Genomic DNA, 24,160 nt, shown 5'->3' with positions numbered 1-24,160 from the left:
GGGCGCACTTCTTGAGCTCAGGAGTTCGAGATCAGCCTGGGCCACCTGGTGAAAGCCCACTGCTACACGAAATACCAAAAAAAAATTTAGCTGGGTGTGGTCGTGGTGCGCATCTGTAGTTCCAGCTACTTGAGAGGCTGAAGTGTGAGGACTGCTTGAGTCCAGGAGATGAAAGCTGGCTGCAGGGAGCTATGATCACACCACAGCACTTCAGCCTCAGCAACAGAGTGAAAACCCGTCTCAAATAAACCAAGAAAAGAATATTGAAATAAAATCAATGGACAATTTAATAAAGAGGAAAGACACAGAAGTAATTAAGAAACAGACTATCCTGGCCAGGCGCGGCGGCTCACGCCTGTAATCCCAGCACTTTGGGAGGCCGAGCTGGGCAGATCACCTGAGGTCGGGAGTTCGAGACCAGCCTGGTGAACATGGAGAAACCCCATCACTACTAAAAGTACAAAATTAGCTGGGCGTGGTGGTCTATGCCTGTAATCACAGCTATTTGGGAGGCTGAGGCAGCAGAATTGCTTCAGCCCGGGAGGCAGAGGTTGTGGTGAGCCAAGATTGCGCCATTGCACCCCAGCCTGGGCAACAAGGGCGACGCTCCGTCTCAAAAAAAAAAAACGAAACAGAATACCTTTTGTTTAAGCAACTAAACATGTGATGGGTCTTGGCAAGATCCCATCCACGATAGCACTCCCATCCACCAATCTTTTCCGAAAGTCTGGAGCTCACTGGCATATTGCAATGACAACTCCTCCTATTAAAAGGCCCCGTCAGCCTGGGTACAGTGGCTCATGCTTCTAATCCCAGCACTTTGGGAGGCCAAGACAGGAGGAGTGCTTGACCCCGGGAATTAAAGACCAGTCTTGGTAATGTAGCAAGACCCCAATTCCATAATAAATTTAAAAATTTGTTGGGCATGGTGTTGCACGCCTGTAGTCCCAGCGACCTGGAAGGCTGGGGTGGGAGGATTACTTGAGCCTAGGAAGTTGAAGCTACGGTGAGGTATGACCACGCCACTGCACTCCAGCCTGGGTGGCAGATCCCATCTCAAAAACGCAACAACAAAACACAAAAAGGCCCATTCTCAGAGCTTTCTTCCAAGAAGGTGAGAAGGTGACATAAACCCACTGCTTTTCTTTTTTGTTTTTTTTTTGAGACGGAGTCTCACTCTGTCGCCCAGGCTGGAGTGCAGTGGCCGGATCTCAGTTCACTGCAAGCTCCGCCTCCCGGGTTCACGCCATTCTCCTGCCTCAGCCTCCCGAGTAGCTGGGACTACAGGCGCCCGCCACCTCGCCCGGCTAGTTTTTTGGATTTTTTAGTAGAGACGGGGTTTCACCGTGTTAGCCAGGATGGTCTCAATCTCCTGACCTCGTGATCCGCCCGTCTCGGCCTCCCAAAGTGCTGGGATTACAGGCTTGAGCCACCGCGCCCGGCCCCCACTGCTTTTCAAATTATCCATCCCACCAGGGCAAAGTATAACCACAGGTATGTGTCAGAGTACTAAAAAGGGGTTCACAAAGCAGCATGCAATCGCTAACATCCAATAAGATGTCTGTTCTGGTAGAACGCTTTCCCACAGTCAATGATTTTGTAGATTTTCTGGCTGCTGTGAGTTTTCTGATGTGTGACAAGGGACGAGCTCTGGCTGAAGGCTTTTCCGCATTCCTGACACCTGTAGGGTTTCTCTCCAGTGTGAGTTCTCTCGTGCCTCACCAGGGAAGACCTCTGGCTGAAAGCTCTCCCACACTGCTTACATTCATAGGGGTTCTCGCCCGTGTGAGTCCGCTCGTGCTGGTTGAGGGAGGAGCGGTCGCTAAAGGCCTTTCCACATTCGCTGCATTCGTAGGGCTTCTCTCCGGTGTGCGTCCTCCTGTGCAAGATCAGGTAGGAACTCTGGCAGAAGGATTTCCCGCAGTCTTCACATTTATAGGGCTTTTCCCCGGTGTGAATCCTCTGATGCTGAGTCAGAGATGAGATCCTGTTGAAGGCTTTCCCGCACGCGCCGCACGCGTAGGGCTTCTCTCCAGTGTGAGTCCTCAGATGGCGCGTGAGGGTGGAGCTGTGCGTAAAGGCTCGCCCACACTCCTGACACTCGTAGGGTTTCTCTCCCGTGTGAATTCTTTGATGTTCGCTCAAAGAATGCCTCCGGTTGAACACCTTCCCGCACTGCTGGCACTCAAAGGGTTTCTCTGCCGTGTTGATTTTGTTGTGGACGGTCAGGGCCATACCGTGGTTCAATGACTGCCCGTTTTCCAAATACACAAACATTTTCCCCCCGTGTGGAGTAAAGTGACTGTTCTGGCTGATGGCATTTCCGCATTCATTACCTTCACAGGGTCTCCGATCGGCATATCCCACCTGATGGTGGTTTAAGATGGAATCGGATGCCAAGCTTGTAGTATCTAACTCACTGCCACACAAGTGATTCCCTCTAGTGCTTCCCTGTGATGAAACAAGGGCTGGGCTCAGATTACCATTTTCCCCAAATCCATGCCATGCAGCAGCCTTCTCCTGAGGCATGGCCACTACGTGGAGGGATGCCTTTTGGCTCAAAAGTCCCCGGGGGTCTTCATGGCTCTCCTCTAATTGCTTCCATCCCCTGTCTTCTCTGATAAGCTTTATCATCTTTAAACCACTGGCTGGTCCCTCCTGCAAAGCCACCTTCTTGTAAGCTGAGTCTTGGTTTCTTAGTACAGTCATGCAATCTGGAATAAATTGAGGTGGAAACAATTTTTTAAGAAGAAGAAACAGCTTGAAAACGAGTGGGACAAAAGTCCTTCCAACATCTACAAGGCCTGTGTGGACTGATGTTCAAATATCAGCTTTGAACATGGGGGGAGGATGGGAAAAAGAGAGATGGGTGGCAAGGAAGGCCCCTAAGGATGAGATGCAGCAGCAGAAGATCGACAGTGACGGGAAAAGGCAGAGAAATATCAATGCAGAGAGAAATTACTCTGCAGGTGCGGTGGCTTACGCCTGCAATCCCAGCACTTTGGGAGGCCGAAGCGGCTGAATCACCTGAGGTCAGGAGTTTGAGACGAGCCTGACCAACACGGTGAAACCCCGTCTCTACTAAAAATACAAAAATTAGCCAGGCATGGTGGCGCATGCCTGTACTCAGGAGGCTGAGGCGGAAGAATCGCTTGAACCCGGGAGGCGGAGGTTGCGGTGAGCCGAGATTGCGCCACTGCACTCCAGCCTGGGCAACAAGAGTGAAAGAGCGAGACTGTGTGTCAAAAAAAAAATTACTCTGTAAAGCTGGGAGAATATATCTAGCAGACAGAAAGAATTATCAAGGAAGCAAAGAGGGAAGAGACAACTAGAAACATAGGCAGAATGGCTTCAAGAAAAAACGGGGGGGAATAGAAGAAAATGGGGCCAGGAGTTGTGGCTGATGCCTGTACTCCCCACACTCTGGGAGGCTGAGAAAGCAGGATCGCTTGAGGCCAAGAATTCAAGAGCAGCTTGGGAAACACAGTGAGACTCCATCTCTGAGAAAAACAAAATAGCTGGGAGCGATGGCATGTGCCTATAGTCCCAGCTGCTCAGGAGGCTGAGGCAGGAGAATCACTTGAGCCCAGGAAGGCGAGGATGCAGTGAGAGATGATCATGCCACTGCACTCCAACCTGGGCCACAGAGTGAGACCCTGTCTTAAGATAAATGAATAAAACAAGAAAATGGGATATTCTTTTCTCTGTACCCAGAGAGAGGTCATACAAAGCAGTAAAAAGAAGGAGAAAGCTGCCAGAAAGTGAACTCAAGGTGTCTGAGAACGGGATCTTGGCATTCTCCTTACAGAATCAGGGCCTTGTGAAGATAATTCTGACCAATATTTCCCATGATGCCGCTGCCATCCCAGCGGTTTCTATCTGCCTGATTCTCACCTGCACAGGAGGCTTGAGGAGTCCCTTTCTCCTCCATCCACAGGGCTTCTCTTTGCTCCAAGTGGGAAGAAGCCGCTGGTTGAAGAAGTACATACCTCGTCCATGAGGAAAGACTAGTGACTTGTGGGGTTTGTGCTGGGGAACGTGAACCCTTCTTAATCCCCGCATCAGTACATTGGTTCTTCAAGGCCTCTGAAAGAGACAAGAGTATACTTGAGAGGTAGCACAAGGTAAAGATTTTATTTTCTAATTAACAAATTACAGACCTGGGCCGGGCACGGTGGCTCACTCCTGTCATCCCAGCACTTTGGGAGGCCAAGGCAGGTGGATCACCCAAGGTCAGGAGTTTGAGACCAGCCTGGCCGACATGGCAAAACCCCGTCTCTACTAAAAATACAAAAATTAGCCGGGCGTGGTGGTGCATGACTGTAACCCCAGTTACTCAGGAGGCTGAGGTGGGACAGCTGCTTGAACCCAGGAGGCGGAGGTTGCGGTGAGCTGAGATCGTGGCATTGCACTCCAGCCTGGGCAACAAGACTCAGTCTCAAAAAAATAAAATTAAAATAAATAAATAAATAAATAAATAAATAAATAAATAATATTACAGATCTGGTTGGGCGTGGTAGCTCACATCTGTAATCCCAACACTCTGGGAGCCCCAGAGGCAGGTGGATCACTTGAGCTCAGGAGTTTGAGACCAGCCTGGGCAACATGGTGAGACCCTGTACCTACCAAAAAGAAAGAGAAGAAAAAATACCCAAAAAACTAGCCAAGTGTGGTGGTCTGAGTCTATAGTACCAGCTACCTGGGAGGCTGAGGTGGGAGGATCACTTGAGCCTGGGGAGGTCAAGGCTGTAGTGAGCTATGATTATACCACTGCACCCCAGGCTGGGCAACAAGAGTGAGACCCTGTCTCAAAAAAAAAAAAAAAAAAAAAAAAGATTTTACATTTCCCCCCAAAATCGATATACGAATGGTCAATAAACACATGAATGGATGCTCAATGTCACTGGTCATTAGGGAAATGCATACCGAAACCGCAATGAGATACCACTTCACACATACTAGGAAGGCCATAAAAAAAAAAAAAAAAAAAGTGTTGCCAAGGATGTGGAGAAATTAGAACAGTTTATACTGCTGGTAGGAATGGAAAATGTACATGCTGATACAAAAACCAGTATGGGGCTGGGCACAGTGGCTCATGTCTGTAATCCCAGCACTTTGGGAAGCGCAGGTAGGCGGATCACTTGAGGTCATGAGTTCAACAGCAGCCTGGCCAATACGGCAAAAATCCATCTCTATTAAAAATACGGCCGGGCGCGGTGGCTCAAGCCTGTAATCCCAGCACTTTGGGAGGCCGAGAAGGGCGGATCACGAGGTCAGGAGATCGAGACCATCCTGGCTAACACGGTGAAACCCCGTCTCTACTAAAAATACAAGAAAAAAATTAGCCGGGCGAGGTGGCGGGCGCCTGTAGTCCCAGCTACTCGGGAGGCTGAGGCAGGAGAATGGCGTGAACCTGGGAGGCGGAGCTTGCAGTGAGCCGAGATCGCGCCACTGCACTCCAGCCTGGGGCACAGAGCAAGACTCCGTCTCAAAAAAAAAAAAAAATAAAAAAAAAAAAAAATAAAAATACAAAAACAGTAGCCAGGTGTGGTGGTGCATGCCTGTAATCTCAGCTACTGGGGAGGCTGAGGCAGGAGAATCGCCTGAACCTGGGAGGCAGAGGTTGTGGTGAGCCGAGATTGCACCACTGCACTCCAGCCTGGGCAACAAGAGCGAAACTCTGTCTCATTAAAAAAAAAAAAAAAAAAATACAAAAACAAGTGTGATGGTGCACACCTGTAATTCCAGCTACACTTGGGAAGCTGAGGCATGAGAATCACTTGAACTGCAGAGGCAGAGGTTGCAGTGAGCTGAGAAAGTGCCACTGCACTCCAGCCTGGGTGACAAAGCGAGATTCTATCTCAAAACAAAACAAAACAAAAGCCAGTATGGCAGTTCCTCAAAAAGTTAAATTCTAAACATAGAATTACCACATGATCCGGCAATTCTACTCCGAGCATCGACCCAAAGCACTGAAAACAGTGACTGACAGATACTTGTTTGCCAATCCTCACAGCAACAGGATTCACAACAGTGGAAAGGTGGAAACCCAAGGTCCATCAACTGGTGAATGGACGGACAAAGCGTGTTGAATATACACAATGGAATCATCTTTTTCATCTATGAATAAAGCACTGACACGGGCTACAACATAAATGAACCCTGAAAACATCACACCCAGTGAACTCAGCCAGACACAAAAGGCCACATTTTTTTTTTTTTTTTTTTGAGACGGAGTCTTGCTCTGTCGCCCAGGCTGGAGTGCAGTGGCCGGATCTCAGCTCACTGCAAGCTCCGCCTCTCGGGTTCACGCCATTCTCCTGCCTCAGCCTCCCGAGTAGCTGGGACTACAGGCGCCCGCCACCTCGCCCGGCTAGTTTTTTGTATTTTTTAGTAGAGATGGGGTTTCACCGTGTTAGCCAGGATGGTCTCGATCTCCTGACCTCGTGATCCGCCCGTCTCGGCCTCCCAAGGTGCTGGGATGACAGGTTTGAGCCACCGCGCCCGGCCAAAAGGCCACATATTATCTGATTCCGTTTATAGGAAAAGTCTGGGGTAGGCAAATCCACAGAGATGGAGAGTGACTCATGGTTACCAGGGGCTGAAGGAGGGGCTGGGGAGGGAGAATTTTATGGGTATAGAGTTTTGGTTGAGAATAAAAAAGTTCTGGAAGTGGACGGTTGTGTTGGCTGTAGCACATGCTGAATGCATTTAATGCCACTGAACTGCATACTTAAAAAGGGTGAAAAAAGCACACTTTATGTTTATATAGAGATCTATAGATAGATATGTCTGTGCATATATATATGTATATATAATTTTTTTTTTTTTTCTTTGACAGGGAGTTTTGCTCCTGTTGCCCAGGCTGGAGTGCAATGGCACGATCTCAGCTCACCGCAACCTCCACCTCCTGGGTTCAAGCGATTCTCTTGCCTCAGCCTCCTGAGTAGCTGGGATTACAGGCATGTGCCATCACGCCCGGCTAATTTTGTATTTTTAATAGAGACAGGGTTTCTCCATGTTGGTCAAGCTGATCTCTCAGGTGATCCACCTGCCTCGGCCTCCTAGAGAGCTGGGATTACAGGCATGAGCCACCGCTGTATATATATTTTTTGAGACAGAGTCTCACTCTGTTGCCCAGGCTAGAGTCCAGTGGTACAATCTTGGTTCACTGCAACCTCTGCCTCTCGGGTTCAAGCGATTCTCATGCCTCGGCCTCCTAAGTAGCTGGGATTACAGGCGCCTACCACCATGCCCAGTTAATTTTTGTGTTTTTAGTAGAGATGGGGTTTTGCCATGTTGGTCAGGCTGGTCTCGAACTCCTGGCCTCACGTGATCCAACCACCTCAGCCTCCCAAAGTGCTGGGATTACAGATGTGAACCACTATGCCCAGTCTGTATTTTTTATCACAGTAAAAACATTTTTTTTTTAAATTAAGAGTACAAATGCTCTGTGATATGGCTGGGCTGTCTCCCGACCCAAATCTCATCTCAAATTGTAATCTCCACGTGTCAAGGGAGGTACCTGATGGGAGGTGATGAGATCATGGGGTCGGTTCCGCCATGCTGTTCTCGTGATAGTGAGCTCTCATGAGATCTGATGGTTTTATAAGGTTTCCCCTGCTCTCTTCTCTCTCTTGCTGCCTTTTGAAGAAGGTGCCTGCTTCCCCTTCTGCCATGATTGTAAGTTTCCTGAGGCCTCCCAAGCCATGGGGAACTGTGACTCCATTAAACCTCTTTTCCTTTTCTTTTTTTTTCTTTTTTTTTTTTTTGAGACGGAGTCTCGCTCTGTCGCCCAGGCTGGAGTGCGGTGGTGCGATCTCGGCTCACTGCAACCTCTGCCTCCCATGTTCAAGCAAGTCTCCTGCCTCAGCTTCCTGAGTCGCCGGGGTTACTAGTGCCCAACACCACGCCCGCCTGATTTTTTTTCTATTTTTAATAGACACGGGGTTTCACCACGTTGGCCAGGCTGGTCTTGAACTCCTGACCTCAAGTGATCCACCCTTGTGATCTCTAAGTGCTGGGATTACAGGCGTGAGCCACCACGCCCAGCCGAGGGCGTGGTATTCTTTACAGCAGCGTGAAACCGACTAAGACACTCTGACTTTGTTCCCAGGGGGAATCAGAGAAGTTATCTAGGCCTGAGCTGAGACATGCAATTCCACTGCAGCTCCAGCTATCACGTACTGAACAAGGAAGGTCATCTGTTCTCAGAGAAACCAGACCACGAAAGCCGCAAAACCAGGACCCACGTTTGTCTTATTTACCAATGAATCCCCCATTCCCAGCATGGTGCCTGACACACAGTAGACACTAGATGAGATGGTTTGGCTGTGTCGCCATCCAAATCTCACCTTGAATTGTAAGAATCCCCACGTTGGCCGGGCGCGGTGGCTCAAGCCTGTAATCCCAGCACTTGGGGAGGCCGAGACGGGCGGATCACGAGGTCAGGAGATCGAGACCATCCTGGCTAACACAGTGAAACCCCGTCTCCACTAAAAAATACAAAAAACTAGCCGGGCGTGGTGGCGGGCGCCTGTAGTCCCAGCTACTTGGGAGGCTGAGACAGGAGAATGGCGTAAACCCGGGAGGCGGAGCTTGCAGTGAGCTGAGATCCGGCCACTGCACTCCAGTCCGGGCCACAGAGCGAGACTCCGTCTCAAAAAAAAAAAAAATCCCCACGTCAGGGGCAGAGCCAGGGGGAGATAACTGAATCATGGCAGGGGTGGTTTTCCCCATACTGTTCTCGTGCTAATGGATACGTCTCACAAGACCTGACGATTTTACAAACGGGAGTTTCCCTGCACAAGCTCTCTTGCCTACTGGCCATGTCAGATGTGACTTTGCTCCTCATTCGCCTTCCACCATGATTGTAAGCCCTCCCCGGCCATGTGGAACTGAATCCATTAAACCCCCTTTCCTTTACAAATTACCCAGTCTTGGGTATGTCTTTATTAGCAGTGTGAGAACAGACTAATACACCAGATAAATGTGGGCCGGGCGCGGTGGCTCAAGCCTGTAATCCCAGTACTTTGGGAGGCCGAGACGGGCGGATCATGAAGTCAGGAGATCGAGACCATCCTGGCTAACACGATGAAACCCCGTCTCTACTAAAAAAATACAAAAAACTAGCCGGGCGAGGTGGCGGGCGCCTGTAGTCCCAGCTACTCGGGAGGCTGAGGCAGGAGAATGGCGTGAACCCAGGAGGCAGAGCTTGCAGTGAGCTGAGATCCGGTCACTGCACTCCAGCCTGGGCGAGTGAGACTCCTTCTCAAAACAAACAAACAAACAAACAAACAAACAAACAAACAAACATAAATGTGAATCAATGAACACAGGAATGAATGATGCTTGCCTTACCCAGGGAGACCACGTTCCTATAGTTCTCCAGCATCACCTCTCTGTACAGGTTCTTCTGAGCAGGCTCCAGCAACTCCCATTCCTCCTGGGAGAAGTCCACGGACACGTCCGCAAAGGTTACTAATTCCTAGAATATCACAGCGGTTCTGCTCAAGATGGGTCCATCGCCACCCACGTTCATGGGAGGAGGGGTGAGGTTGGTGGCACCAGGGAAGTTGAGAAAGGTCAAGGTGCAAAGGTCAGAAGTCAGTGTCTACTAGCTGCCTTGTGGGTGCTTGTCCTTGGCTTCAAATCAGAGGGATATATAGACCCTAGGCCCACCATCGACACAGCAATGATGACCAGGACACAGGTCTGGATGAAACACTTTGCCCATTTCTTATTGAACTGGTGATTCTAACCTCTGGATCTCTGAGTCTGACATTCCCACGCAAGAATCTCCCCCTGCTGGTTCTGAAAATGCATGGATGTCAGGGGCATGCCACTCGCGGGTTACGGGACTGCAGGTATATATCTGACCTATCCGGGACACAGCCTCCTCATCTGTTCAATGGAAAGAAGCATTTTATCCAAAGCGTGTTGTCGTGAGGACTAACTAGTTAGTATCAGTCACAGCATTTGCTATTGCTATAGTCAGAAGACCTAGAAGCAATACCCAACAACACGCAGGATGGAACAGGACCTTACTCAAAACTCACAATTATTAGAGGTTAGTTTTCTTTGCTTCCATGACTCACAGTTACACGTTACAAGGCACGGACGATGTAAGAAGAGGAATCTGCTACAACCCTGACCCACTGAAATATGGTGAAAGCTTTGTTGTTTCAGCATATGAAGGGGCTGAGTGTTTAGGGCCTGAATGGCTATCCAGGTAATCCATGGTATAAAACGGCACCTAAGCTGGTATCTGCTATAAGATGTAAAAGTTGGCCGGGCGCGGTGGCTCAAGCCTGTAATCCCAGCACTTTGGGAGGCCGAGACGGGCGGATCACGAGGTCAGGAGATCGAGACCATCCTGTCGAACACGGTGAAACCCCGTCTCTACTAAAAAGTACAAAAAAAAAACTAGGCGAGCGAGGTGGCGGGTGCCTGTAGTCCCAGCTACTCGGGAGGCTGAGGCAGGAGAATGGCGGAAGCCCGAGAGGCAGAGCTTGCAGTGAGCTGAGATCCGGCCACTGCACTCCAGCCTGGGCGACAGAGCGAGACTCCATCTCAAAAAAAAAAAAAAAAAAAAAAGATGTAAAAGTTGGCTGGGCACCGTGACTCATGCCTGTAATCCCCGCACTTTGGGAGGCTGAGGCGGGTGGATCAACTGAGGTCAGGAGTTCGAGACCAGCCTGACCAATACGGAGAAACCCCATCTCTACTAAAAATACAAAATCAGGCTGGGCGCGGTGGCTCATGCCTGTAATCCCAGCACTTTGGGAGGCCGAGGTGGGCGGATCACGAGGTCAGGAGATTGAGACCATCCTGGCTAACACGGTGAAACCCCATCTCTACTAAAAATACAAAAAATTAGCCGGGTGTGGTGGTGCGCACCTGTAGCCCCAGCTACTCGGAGGCTGAGGCAGGAGAATGGCGTGAACCCGAGAGGCAGAGCTTGCAGTGAGCTGAGATCCGGCCACTGCACTCCAGCCTGGGCGACAGAGCGAGACTCCATCTCAAAAAAAAAAATACAAAATCAGTCAAGAGTGGTGGCCGGTGCCTGTAATTCTAGCTACTCAGGAGGCTGATGCAGGAGAATCCTTGAACCCAGGAGGCGGAGGTTGCAGTGAGCTGAGACTGCACCACTGCACTCCAGCCTGGGCAACATGAGCGAAACTCCATCAAAAAAAAGAAAAAGAAAAGAAAGGATGTAAAACCACTTCTAGCACGTGAACCATATGCATACAGGAGGCACCCTGATCTTTTGACCCCAGCCTTAAGGGCCCTGTATGGACTTGATTCAGTCCACACCCATCTTATGCCTTCACCTCTCTCTCTTCAGTTGCATCCTGGGGAAAAAAAAAAAAAACCCATCCGACTTTGCTCACACTGGTAATCCCAGAACTTTGGGAGGCCAAGCTGGGAAGACTGCTCGAGCCCAGGAGTTCGAGACCAGACTGGGCAACATAGTGACTCCCAGTTTCTACAAAAAAATTTTTAAAACTTTAAAAAATCCCACTCCAGGATGTGCCTGTAATCCCAGCACTTTGGCCTTCGAGGCCAAGAGTTCAAGACCAGCTTGGGCCGCGCGTGGTGGCTCACGCCTGTAATCCCAGCACTTTGGGAGGCCAAGGAGGGTGGATCACAAGGTCAGGAGATCGAGACCATCCTGGATAACACGGTGAAACCCTGTCTTTACTAAAAATACAAAAATTAGCCGGGAGTGGTAGCAGCAGGCGCCTGTAGTCCCCACTACTCGGGAGGCGGAGGCAGGAGAATGGCGTAAACCCGGGAGGCGGAGCTTACAGTGAGCTGAGATCGCACCACTGCACTCCAGCCTGGGCAACAGAGCGAGACTCTGTCTCAAAAAAAAAAAAAAAAAGACCAGCCTGGACAACATGGTGAAACCCTGTCTCTACTAAAAATACAAAAATTAGCCGGGCATGGTGGCGAGTACTGTAATCTCAGCTACTTGGGAGGCTGAGGCAGGAGAATCACTTGAACCCAGGAGGCAGGATCTCACTTCAGCTTGGGCAACAGAGCGAAACTCCATCTCAAAAATGAATAAATAAATAAAACTGCAGAGGGCGGGAGTGGTGGCTCACACCTGTAATCCCAGCACTTTGGGAGGCCAAGGTGGGTGGGTCACCTGAACCCAGGAGTTCACGGCCAGCCTGGGCCAACATGGTGAAACTCCGTCTCTACTAATAATACAAAAATTGACTGGGTATGGTGGCACATACCTGTAATCCCAGCTACTTGGGAGGCTGAGGCACAAGAACAGCTTGAGCTTGGGAGGTGGAGGTTGCAGTGAGCCAAGATCGCACCACTGCACTCTAACCTGGGCAATAGAGCAAGACCCTGTTTCAAAAAAATAAAACCGCAGGCCAGGCATGGTGGCTCACATCTGTAGTCCCAGCACTTTGGGAGACCGAGGCGGGCAGATCACGAGGTCAGGAGATCGAGACCATCCTGGCTAACATGGTGAAATCCCATCTCTACTAAAAATACAAAAAACTAGCCGGGCGAGGTGGCGGGCGCTTGTAGTCCCAGCTACTCGGGAGGCTGAGGCTGGAGAATGGCGTGAACCCAGGAGGCGGAGCTTGCAGTGAGCAGAGATGACACCACTGCACTCCAGCCTGGGCGACAGAGCGAGACTCCCTCTCAAAAAATAAATAAATAAAATAAAATAAAACAAAACAAAACGGCAATCAGGTCATGCTCAGTGAGAGAAGCCAGACACAGAAGGACAAAGGCTGTGTGGTTCCACTCCTAGGAGGTCCCTAGAGTCATGAGATTCAGAGAGACAGAAAGTAGGATGGCAGGTGCCAGAGGCTGGGAAGGGGGATGGGGAGTGAGTGTCTCATTGGGGACAGAGTTTTACTTTGGGAAGAGGAGAAAGTTCTAGAGAGGACGGTGGTGATGGTTGTAAAACCGCATGAATGTGTTTAATGCTACTGAGCTGTGCACTTCAAAATGGTTAAGATGGTGAAGTTCACATATATTTCATGTGTTTTATCGCAATTACAAAAATATTCTTTCAAGTAAAGAGGAGGATGCCTTCCTGGGCAGCACTGTCTGCTCTCCAGGGGAAGGTGCTGGATCCCACCTGTTCATGGCAGTGGCTGATGCCATCTCGTTAGCAGCGGCAGGGAGGTACCACTGGAGCCGCACACCCCATGGAGCTGGTGGGAGCCCCGCCCTCCTGTGCCTTCCTGTGCTCTTGGGGGACCTGAGAAGAGGCGGGATCTGCCCACCTGGGTGCAGCTGCAGCTGCCAGACCCGCAGCTGCAGAGCTGGGCCTCCCGCTCCAGGAAGCAGGCAGGAGCTGGAGACAAGTGAGACCCCTGCCTCTTCCACGTTGGTGAGGCAGGAGCTCCCGGGTACAGCCGTGGCTGCCCTCCCAGGCGCCGGACCCAGGCATCTCTGCAGCCTGCACCCTCAGGTGTCTCAGGAAGGACCTCCCAGTCCCTGCAGGTTCAGGGGGTACCTGCTCCCACTGCCTGGCCTCTCTCAGAGTGGGGGTTGGGGCCAAGCCCCGGGGCCATGAATGGCAGCAGGAGGCAGATTAATTCTTGGGCGGAAGGGGGCGGGTCCCCAGTAAGGCCCCGCCTTCAGGCCAGGGAGGGCCTGAAGACTCCGGGCCAAGCTGCCAGTCCTACGGACCAGATTTGGGACTTATAGTGCCTCTTTCTTTCTTTCTTTCTTTCTTTTTTTTTTTTTGACAGTCTCGCTCTGTCACCCAGGCTGGAGTGCAGTGGCCGGATCTCGGCTCACTGCAAGCTCCGCCTCCCGGGTTCACGCCATTCTCCTGTCTCAGCCTCCCGAGTAGCTGGGACTACAGGCGCCCGCCACCTCGCCCGGCTAGTTTTTTATGTATTTTTAGTAGAGACGGGGTTTCACCGTGTTCGCCAGGATGGTCTCGATCTCCTGACCTCGTGATCCGCCCATCTCGGCCTCCCAAAGTGCTGGGATTACAGGCTTGAGCCACCGCGCCCGGCCTCTGGTGCCTCTTTGGTCCCACCCATGGCCGCCCACGGACCAGTCAGCACACACTTCCTCCCCTCTGAGGTCCAGAAAAGCCCTGGATCAGCCTCAGCAGGGCAGAGGACGGCCAGAGACAAAGAAGGCAGAGAGATGAGAGGATGGGACGGGACGACCAGCTGCAGAGAGGCGTACCCTCTCCACTGAAAGCTGCGGAGATGATCTGCCGGCAGAGAGGAGCTACCGTCTCTGCTGAGAGCTTCAGAGACCTGCAGAGACGTCCGAATGACTTGCCTGCAGAGAGGAACCCCCCTCTCCAGGGCCTCCTCTCAGCTGAGAGCTGAACACTCGACCAGACGACCTGCCTACAGGGGGCAGCTGCCCACTCCTCTGAGCTGCTCTCACCGTAAGGAGAACTCTCCTTCGCCCTTTACTTGTCTGCGTACCTCATTCTTCCTGGATGCGGGACAAGAACTTGGGCAAAGGCACCAAGGCCACAGAGGTTTCTAGCCAGAAAAACGGACACCCCAGAGATCCTGTAAGACTGTCTCCTAGGGCCGGGCGCGGTGGCTCAAGCCTGTAATCCCAGCACTTTGGGAGGCCGAGACGGGCGGATCACGAGGTCGGGAGATCGAGACCATCCTGGCTAACACGGTGAAACCCCGTCTCTACTAAAAAATACAAAAAACTAGCCGGGCGAGGTGGCGGGCGCCTGTAGTCCCAGCTACTGGGGAGGCTGAGGCAGGAGAATGGCGTAAACCCGGGAGGCGGAGCTTGCAGTGAGCTGAGATCCGGCCACTGCACTCCAGCCTGGGCGGCAGAGCGAGACTCCGTCTCAAAAAAAAAAAAAAAAAAAAAAAAAGACTGTCTCCTAGGGAGGGGCTGTGCTCAGTCCCAACACTGAGGGTCATTCTTCACACTTGGGAGCGGCATGAGTACCTCATCCCACACACCGCTCCTGGGGAATTCTCCTGAACTTTCACATCGCAAGGGGTCTCCTTCTCTATCGAGGACTGGGTTTCTGGTGGGATTGTTCCCTCTGGATATACTGGGCGCCTTCTGGGAGAATGAGGACATCTCACCTGGGACCGGCAGGGCAGGTACCCGGCAGCCATTCTCTCCTCTTGGGAAAAGCGGGTTCCTGGGCAGTCAGAGCTGTGGGGAGGAGAAAGCTGCTGTGCATACCAGACCCAGGCCAGTCCCCAGATCCCAGAGCCCTTGGCCTGGACAACCTCCATTTGCTTGAAGGGGCCTCCATACACAGGAGGTAAACTGAGGCCAGGACCCAGGACTGAGGCCAGGGTTTTTGTTTTTTAAGAGATAGAGTCTCCCTCCATTGCCCAGGCTGGAGTGCAGTGGTGCGATCGTAGCTCATCGCAGGGCAGCCTCAACCTCCTGGGCTCAAGCGATCCTGCTACCTCAGCCTGTGGCTGGAACTACAGGCACCACCATGCCCCGCTACTTTTTTGTATTTTCTGTAGAGACGGGGGCCTTGCTATGTTGTCCCAGGTCTACAGCTCCTGGGCTCAAGGGATCCACTTTCCTCGGCCTCCCTAAGTTCTGGGATTAAAGGTGTGAGACGCCACACCCATCCATGGCCAGGAGTCTTAAAGGCCCCATTTTATGGATGAAGGTCCTGAGGCCCTTGGAAGCAAACAAGTTTACAAAATACTCAGTCTCCATTAGGAAGTGAAGCACCCACTCCATATGTGTTTCCTGAGACTGTTTTCACAAGCTGCCAGTAACCCGGGGGGCTTGGAATAACAGGAAGATATCCTTTACCAGTTCTGGAAGCCGGAAGTCTGAGATCAAGGTGTGGGCAGGGCTGCGCTCCCTCTGAAGGCGCTAGGGAAAAGCTCAGTTGTGGTGGCTCATACCTGTAATCCCAGCACTTTGGGAGGCTGAGGCAGGAGGATCACTTGAGCCCAGGCGTTCAAGACCAGCCTGGCCAACATGGTGAAACCTCATCTACTAAAAATACAAAAAAAAAAAAAGCCAGGTGTGGTGGTGCATCCCTGTAATCCCAGTTACTCAGGAGGCTGAGGCATGAGAATTATTTGAACCTGGGAGACAGAGGTTCAGTGAGCCAAGACTGTGCCACTGCACTCCAGCCTGGGCAACAGAGCAAGACTCTGTCTCAAAAAGAAAAGATAAGGAAAAAAAATAAACAAAAGCTCTCAAGAAAAATTTTTCCTGCCTCTTCCAGCTACTGGGGGCATGACTGGGGTCCTTTTTTTTTTTTTTTTTTTTTTTTTTTTTTTTTTTTGAGACGGAGTCTCGCGCTGTCACCCAGGCTGGAGTGCAGTGGCCGGATCTCAGCTCACTGCAAGCTCCGCCTCCCGGGTTCACGCCATTCTCCTGCCTCAGCCTCCTGAGTAGCTGGGACTACAGGCGCCCGCCACCTCGCCCGGCTAGTTTTTTGTATGTTTTAGTAGAGAGGGGGTTTCACCGTGTTAACCAGGATGGTCTCGATCTCCCGACCTCGTGATCCGCCCGTCTCGGCCTCCCAAAGTGCTGGGATTACAGGCTTGAGCCACCGCGCCCGGCCTGGGGTCCTTATAAGAGAAAGAGATGCCTGGACGTGGTGGCTCATGCCTGTAATCCTAGCATTTTGAAAGGCCGAGGCGGGCAGATCATGAGGTCAGGAGTTCGAGACCAGCCTGGCCAATGTGGTGAAACCCCGTCTCTACTAAAAATACAAAAAATTGCTGAGTGTGGTGGCGGGCATCTGTAATCCCAGCTACTTGGGAGGCTTAGGCAGAATTGCTTGAACCTGGTGCGGTGGAGGTTGCGGTGAGCTGAGATCACACCAATGCACTCCAGCCTGGTGACAGACCGAGACTCTGTCTCAAAAAAAAAAAAAAAAAAAGAGAGAGAAAGAGACACAGGGAAGAAGGCCACGTGATGATGCAGTTAGAACCAGGAGTGATGTAGTCCCAAGCCAACGGACACCAACTATGGCAGGGCATCCCCAGAAGCTGGAAGAGACAGAGATGATCCTCCCGCCAGAGCCTTCAGAAGCACCACGGCCCCTCCGCATCTTCATGTCGGGCTTCTGGCCTCCAGACTTGTGAGAGAATAAATTTCAAGCCTCCCCGTGCCCCCCGGTTTGTGGTGCATTGTTACAGCAGCTCCAGGAGGCTCATATAAGAACCAAAGGCACGGGGTGTGGTGGCTCAAGCCTGTAATCCCAGCACTTTGGGAGGCCGAGACGGGCAGATCATGAGGTCAGGAGATCGAGACCATCCTGGCTAACAGGGTGAAACCCCGTCTCTACTAAAAATACAAAAAATTAGCCGGGCGCAGTGGCGGGCGCCTGCAGTCCCAGCTACTCGGGAGGCTGAGGCAGGAGAATGGCGTGAACCCGGGAGGCAGAGCTTGCAGTGAGCCGAGATCACGCCACTGCACTCCAGCCCGGGCGACAGAGCGAGACTCCGTCTCAAAAAACAAACAAACAAAAAAACCAAAGGCAAACACAGACACAGTCTCCTTGCTTTGAGGGGCTTCACATGGGGGATTCTTTGCAGGTGCCGTCGGGAATTTACAACCTGCCAGGCTTCCCTCTGCCCCCAACATGGCGCAAGGCTCCCTTGGCTCTTGGGACTTTATTTTTATTTTTTTGAGACAGAATTTCGCTCGTCACCCAGGCTGGAGTGCAATGGCGCGATATTGGCTCACTGCAACTTTCGCCTCCCGGGTGCCAACAATTCTCATGCCTCAGCCTCCCGAGTAGCTGGGATTACAGGCACCCGCCACCACGCCTGGCTAATTTTTGTATTTTTAGTAGAGACGGGGTTTCACCATGTTGGCCAGGTTGGTCTCTAACTCCTGGGTTGTAATCTGCCTGCCTTGACCTCCAAATTGTTGGGATTACAGGTGTGAGCCGCCGCACCCAGCCCACTCTTGGAACTTTACGTTACAGCTCATGGCAATGGGGACAGGACCTCCCACGCCTCAGCTCCTGTGTCTTCCTTCTTCCACCCTCAAGTGGCTCACAGGACCCTCCTCTCTCATGGTTGATGTTAATGACCCTGTCAACGCCCTCATTGACCCACACCTATGCGCCTGGGTCAGGAACATCCCTTCCAATGTCCAACTCCCAAAACTCATCCTTGCTCCAAAAGAAAGGCCTCTTGAGGCTGCCTTGCAGACAAAAATGAAATCCACGCAGCCAGGCACGGTGGCTCACGCCTGTAATCCCAGCACTTTTGGGAGGCTGAGGTGGGTGGATCACCTGAGGTCAGGAGTTCGACACCAGCCTGGCCAACATGGAGAAACTCTGTCTCTACTAAAAATATAAAAATTAGCCGGGCGTGGTGGAGGGTGCCTGTAATTCCAGCTACTTGGGAGGCTGAGGCAGGAGAATCACTTGAACTGGGAGGCAGAGGGTGCAGTGAGCCGAGATCATGCAACTGTACTCCAGCCTGGGCAACAGGGTGAGACTCCGTCTCAAGAAAAAGATAAAGCCGGGCGCGGTGGCTCACGCCTGTAATCCCAGCACTTTGGGAGGCCGAGGCGGGCGGATCACAAGGTCAGGAGATCGAGACCACGGTGAAACCCCGTTTCTACTAAAAATACAAAAAATTAGCCGGGCGCGGTGGCGGGCGCCTGTAGTCCCAGCTACTCAGGAGGCTGAGGCAGGAGAATGGCATGAACCCGGGAGGCGGAGCTTGCAGTGAGCCGAGATTGCGCCACTGCACTCCAGCCTGGGCGACAGAGCGAGACTCTGTCTCAAAAAAAAAAAAAAAAAAAAAAAAGAAAGAAAAAGATAAAGAAGAAAAAGAAACCAACGTGTTTGGGTAAGGGAGAGTTCAGGGAGGTTGGGGTTGCTAGACCAGCAGAAAGGTCAGCTATCTCCTCATTCCTCAACAGGGGTGGTGGGTATACACAGAATGGACCCTTGAAGCCAGGCACTGTGGCTCACGCCTGTAATCCCAGAACTTTGGGAGGCAGAGGCGGGATCACCTGACGTTGGGAGTTCGAGACCAGCCTGGCCAACATGGTGAAACCCCGTCTCTACTAAAAATGAAAAAATGAGCTGGGCATGGTGGCGCATGCCTGTAATCCCAGCTACTCGGGTGGCTGAGGCAGGAGAATCGCTTGAACCGGGAGGCGGAGGTTGCAGTGGACCGAGATCGTGCCATTGCACTCCAGATTCCGTCTCAAAAAAAAAAAAAAAAAAAAAAAAAAGGACCCTTGCTATCTTATCACCACGACCGCGATGCTAACACATAAGTGAGGTCTCCCGCAGGGCACTGTGGACACTGGGGCCTGGGTCATTCTCCGGGCTGGGCAGCTGGGCAGGGTGCTGAGCTGCATCCCTGGCCTCCACCTACTCCATGCCCCGAACTCCCCCCAGTTGTGACGACCACAGACGTCCCCAGACATCGCCCGGTGTCCCCTGGAGGGCAGGACCGCCCCTCGCTGAGACCCTCAGACGTGGCCTCACTGAAGTGCGAGCGTGGCAGCCGCTCTCTGCCTTTAGCGTAGAGTCAATGCGTCTTCTCCCTCTCCTTGCAGGCTGGGCCCCAGGAGCTCATGCGTCTCTCATCCAGGGGTGTCTTCACAGGGCAAGGACAGACCGTGCCATCCTGGGCGCTGGGGCCCTGGGCGAGCTGCCGGCCCCCGACCCTCCCGTGGGGACCCTAACGCGACAGGGTCATGCCCCGGCCACCCGGCCCCGCCAGCCCCAGCCCCACCAGAGCCCCGGCAGGCCCGGCACGGAGGTTGCGGCGCGGGAGGCGGCGGCACTTACAGCTGAGCTGCCGGGAACCGCGCGCGCCGGCCCAGGTGGGCGCAGGTGACCATTGGGGCGCGCGCTCAGGCGCCACGCAGAGCCCCCGAGGCGGGAGCGCTCCGTGCAGGCTGGACGGCCTCCCCTGCGTGTCCCGGGGACGCCTCCTCCGCTGGGCACCTCGGCGCTCGGAGCGGACGCCCCCAACAGGCACCCCTCTGGAACTCGCCGCAGCCGCCGCCGCCAACCCCCGACGAGCGCAGAGGCAAACTCGGCACTGCGCCTGCGCCCCCCGAGCCTGCGAACTACAAGTCCCAGCAAGCTCCGCAGCGCGGCGCTGGGCTCTCGGCGCTCCAATCTGGGTCACAGCGCCGCCTCCGGGCGGGCGGCGTCTCCGCAGGACCGCGATGCCCCTGCTGCTGTCGGATCCACCCTGTGTGGCTGGCTGGAGTGCCCGGGCGTTCTGGGGTTCGCGGACCCAATCCTCAAATCCCAGCTCCGTTGTTTCCCGGCGGCTTGCCATTGGATATTAATAACTATTATTATTTATTAAGCAAGTTATATAAACGTATAATGCATTACATATTAAAATGATTGCTTAAGTAATTGTTTGTTTTTGAGACTGAATTTCGCTCTTGTCATACAGGCTGGAGTGCAATGGAGTGATCTCAGGTCACTGCAACCTCTGCCTCCCGGATTCAATCGATTCTCCTGCCTCAGCCTCCCAAGTAGCTGGGATTACAGGCGTGCGCAACCACACCCGGCTGATTTTTTATATTTTTGGTAGCGATGCGGTTTCACCATGTTGGCCAGGCTGGTCTCGAACTCCTGACTTCCAGTGATCTGCCCGCCTCGGCCTCCCAAAGTTCTGGGATTACAGGTGTGAGCCACCGCGCCCAGCCAAATTAAATTATTGTTTAAATATTTATTTAATATTCTACTAATTGTTATCAGAAATTAAAATAGTAAAACTACTATAATTAATATACTGTTGTAGGGTATAATAAATTCCTCTTCAAAGGTTTTAGCCCGTAAATTGTTAAGTACAATCAGTTCTGAGCTCCTCTCCAAAGAACCAATGTTTCCGTATGTTCAGCTCCCCTGTTCTTTGTTCTGCATTTTAAACTTTAATTTCCTTGTTCTTTTTGTCTCCTTGCCCCTAGTTTCAGTAAACAACTCCCTCCTAGCCTGTATCACCTGCTCTGACCTTAGTCACCCTTGTCACCTGCTCTGACCTTAGTTATCCTTGGTCACCTGCGCTGTTCTTAGTCATCCTGAATCACCTGTTCTCTAGCCGTCCTTCCCACCAAACTACTCCCCCCTCCACTCCAGCTCCTACCTCTGCTCTCTTTAAAACAGCTAGTCGGAATTAGCTTAGACTGTGTGGTCCAACCCTAGCCAATAGGAGAATGACACAGCAGTACGGGTACCTGTGTCAGGGATAAGAACCCCTTCCCCTCCCTTGTTCAGATGTGCTCTCACCATTGCTCCATCTGCAAGACGCACGCTTCTATAGAAGTAAAATTGCCGTGCTGAGAAAATTAATGTACGAGGGCTGTTTCTTTTGTGGCACCGAAAATTTATTTCTAACACTATGAAGGTTCATAATATAGTCTCAGTAATTGCGTTAGTCAGTTCTCACACCGACTAAGGCATGGGCCACCACGTCTGACTATATTTTTGTACTTTTAGTAGAGAGGGGGTTTCATCATGTTGGCCAGGCTGGTCTTGAACTCCTGGCCTCAAGTGATCTGCCTGCCTCGGCCTCCCAAAGTGCTGGGACTACAGGTGTGAGCCACTGTGCCCAGCCAATAAAAAAATAAAGACTAACTAGAAATTTATTGGCTCACATAACTGCCAAGTTCAGGGGCAGGACCGGACCCCAAGGTAAACTGGGATGGAGGTGCTTGGACGACGTAGTGGGGTAGCCTTTGTCACAGCCCTAGCGCCCACTCCAAGCACCTCCATGTGCCGACAGCATTCCCTCCTCCCAATTTCAGGGAAAAATAAAATTCTCTAATAGTTCAAACCAAGTGAGACTGGAAGGCTGCACTGGTGTAGCTGCTCCAAAATAGGTCACTAGCCCATCCATAAACCATCGATGAGAGGTGGCCAGGAGCACAGGATGGCCTCCGGGACAGAGCTCCGTCTCCCTGACCTCCTGGGCTGAGGATGGGGCAAGAGAGAATACCCAAGGGTAGTCTGGGGTCTGAAGAGGAGAGCATCACACTGGCCTGGTGCAGCCTGGAAAAGCCCAAAAGCTCAGTGCATGGCCATGGGGAGCTCAGCTCCCCAGGGAGCCACGCGGGCAGCTCCCTGGCCCCCAGCCCACGCTGGAACTCACCCCTGGGCCCCGTCTACCTTGAGACTTGAACCCAGACCTCCTGCCCTCCGCAAGCTGGCCATCAATCTCAGAATTGAACTGAGTTTCACAAACCATTTTGTGGACAGCCCTGGAGAGTGAGGCCCCACGTGGGCTGTCCCTTTCGAGGCTGTGGCCTTCAGCCAGTGTTGCTGATTGGGGAGAGGAGGGAGGACGCTGGCTCTGCTCCTGAGACACCCCATTTGGGACATGGGGACAGTAACACAAGTCCCGTGGGGAGGAGGATGGGGACGACAGCGCCTGCCTACCCCGCAGCATGGAGCCTGCTTACAGCGGCTGCACTGGTATCTTCCTCGAGAGGAGTGGGGCTGCTCGGGGCCACCAACCACAGGGATCCCAGCAGCTTCTTGGTTGGAGAAATACTTCGTGAAGGACCAAAAGGAAGCCACGGGCACAAAGCCTGGGGCGTGTGTGTTGGAGGCAGCACGGGCAGGGACAGGACTGTGGGGATGAGGAGCCAGGGACACCTGGGGACGGCCCACGGGGGCTGGACGGGTGACCGGGGAGGAGACCCCTTTTGCGTTCAGGTGTTGTCAAAAACCCAAAGAACGAGTTTACAGAGAAATGTTGCAAAGATCCCAAAACACACAGGTTTCTATATATATATATGTATTTTTTTTTTTTCAATAATTCTTTATTTTCCCCTTTTTTATCCATTGGGGAGCCGCGAGGGGCCAAGGACAGTGACAACCCGGACGGGCAGGGGATGCTAATGCCACACTGTCCTCTGAGCCCGCTGCTGGAGCCCCGAGTGGGGAGCATGGGGCAGAGGAGCCGGGAGACACAGCAGCTCTGCGGCCCCTCCCTGCTCCTGGTGTGGGGCTGGACCCCTGTGATCAAAGCCCCTGCTCTGTCCTGGACTGTTTGGGGAAATCGGGTGCCCCCGGTGTGGGCATTTTGGGAAGGCTCTGAGGACAGCCATCTCCCTGGGCAATGGGGCCCGGACTGAGACTCTGGCTGCCGCCTCCACGTCCCTGGGTGTCCACAGAGCAGGGGACACGCTAGGGGAGGCGGCCCAGCTTGCGAAGCACCGCGGGCGGCTGCTTGGGGCATCCCGCAACTGACGTCTAAGCATGGTCGGTGGGTGACTTCCAGGGGAGCGGGGTGTGGACGGTCCGGGCCATTTGCCCACGGCCCAGCAGCCCAAGGCTCTGCTGTGACAGGCCAGGCTGTGTGTGGCAAGGCTGTGACGGCCCAGGGCCCAGCTGGGGTGCTCCTGCACAACTGGGTCTTGGCTGGGGACCAGGTGGAGGCCACCTGAGGGCTCGGTGCAGGGGAAGATTAGGGAGCCCCCAAACTCGCCGTCTCCACCTCTGCCCGGTGTGGTCAGCTTTGCCTTCCAGCTTCTCTTTTCTGAACCCCAGGTATTTTATTACTACTGTTACTTTAAGAGACGGTCTTGCTCTGAGGCCCAGGCTGCAGTGCAGTGGCGGGATCATGGCTCACTGCAGCCTCGACCTCCTAGGCTCCACCAATCTTCCTGCCTCAGCCTCCCAAAAAACTGAGACCACAGGCACTGGCCCCACACCCAACGAACTTATTTTTTGTAGAGATGGGGTCTTGCTACATTGCCCAGGCCGGCCTCGACCTCCCGGGCTCAAGCAATCCTTCCGCCTTAGCCTCCTGAGTAGTTGGGGCTTCAGATGCAAGCTACGGGACCCATTCTGAGCTGTATCTGAAACGCGACCATTGTGGTGTTCCCACTTACCAATTCCCGCCTTGCTGGCATAACCTGCTGGCCACAGGCTGTGCCGTCCAGCTCTGCGAAGACAAGACTCAGCCCTTAGCCCCCGGAGTTGGAAAGACACAGAAGCAGGTGCACGGAGTGGAGCCAGGTGTGTGTAAGGTGCAAAGCAGGCCCCACAGCAGCAGCCACAGCCACGTGGGTCCGGGGTTGGGTGGGAATGGGACAGGAGGGGCTGGAGCAGATGGCACAGCCCTCGGAGTCCCGTCCAAATGGAGGTGAGGACGAGACAGATGTCTGGCCACCCGTAGGCCTCAGGAAACAGGCTCACAGGTTCTGCTGACCAGCCGCCTTTGTGGAGGACTAAGAC

The 24,160-nt window shown here is 52.9% G+C and overlaps 1 protein-coding gene across 5 annotated transcripts; it reads right to left on the bottom strand.

The window, feature by feature from the left end:
• Positions 1 to 263: 263 nt before the first annotated feature.
• ZNF554 (zinc finger protein 554) lies at positions 264 to 19,996 on the bottom strand. Of its 5 annotated transcripts, XM_005587478.4 has the most exons (5): positions 19,745 to 19,996; positions 15,072 to 15,144; positions 9,361 to 9,487; positions 3,895 to 4,086; positions 264 to 2,714 (listed from the first exon to the last, which is right to left on the bottom strand). In XM_005587478.4, the coding sequence occupies exons 1-5, from the start codon at positions 19,795 to 19,797 to the stop codon at positions 1,543 to 1,545; spliced, it is 1,617 nt and encodes a 538-aa protein (XP_005587535.3). In that variant the 5' UTR covers positions 19,798 to 19,996; the 3' UTR covers positions 264 to 1,542. The 5 variants fall into 5 exon arrangements, with proteins under 5 accessions (XP_005587535.3, XP_073881403.1, XP_073881401.1 ...); XM_074025302.1 differs by lacking the exon at positions 9,361 to 9,487; XM_074025300.1 differs by lacking the exon at positions 15,072 to 15,144.
• Positions 19,997 to 24,160: the final 4,164 nt, after the last annotated feature.

The sequence above is a fragment of the Macaca fascicularis genome, chromosome 19 (assembly GCF_037993035.2).
Source record: "Macaca fascicularis isolate 582-1 chromosome 19, T2T-MFA8v1.1".
In the NCBI taxonomy this organism is placed as follows: domain Eukaryota; kingdom Metazoa; phylum Chordata; class Mammalia; order Primates; family Cercopithecidae; genus Macaca; species Macaca fascicularis.
This window is presented reverse-complemented; position numbering and strand designations above follow the sequence as displayed.

Coding starts and splice junctions, on each gene's coding strand:
- ZNF554 (XM_074025301.1), bottom strand. CDS start 15,066: ATGTCCTCATTCTCCCAGAAGGCGCCCAGTATATCCAGAGGGAACAAT. Junction 9,488..14,928: donor GGAGCGGTGTGTGGGATGAG/GTACTCATGCCG, acceptor GTGATATTCTAG/GAATTAGTAACCTTTGCGGA. Junction 2,715..3,894: donor TCCTCAAGCCTCCTGTGCAG/GTGAGAATCAGG, acceptor AATTTATTCCAG/ATTGCATGACTGTACTAAGA.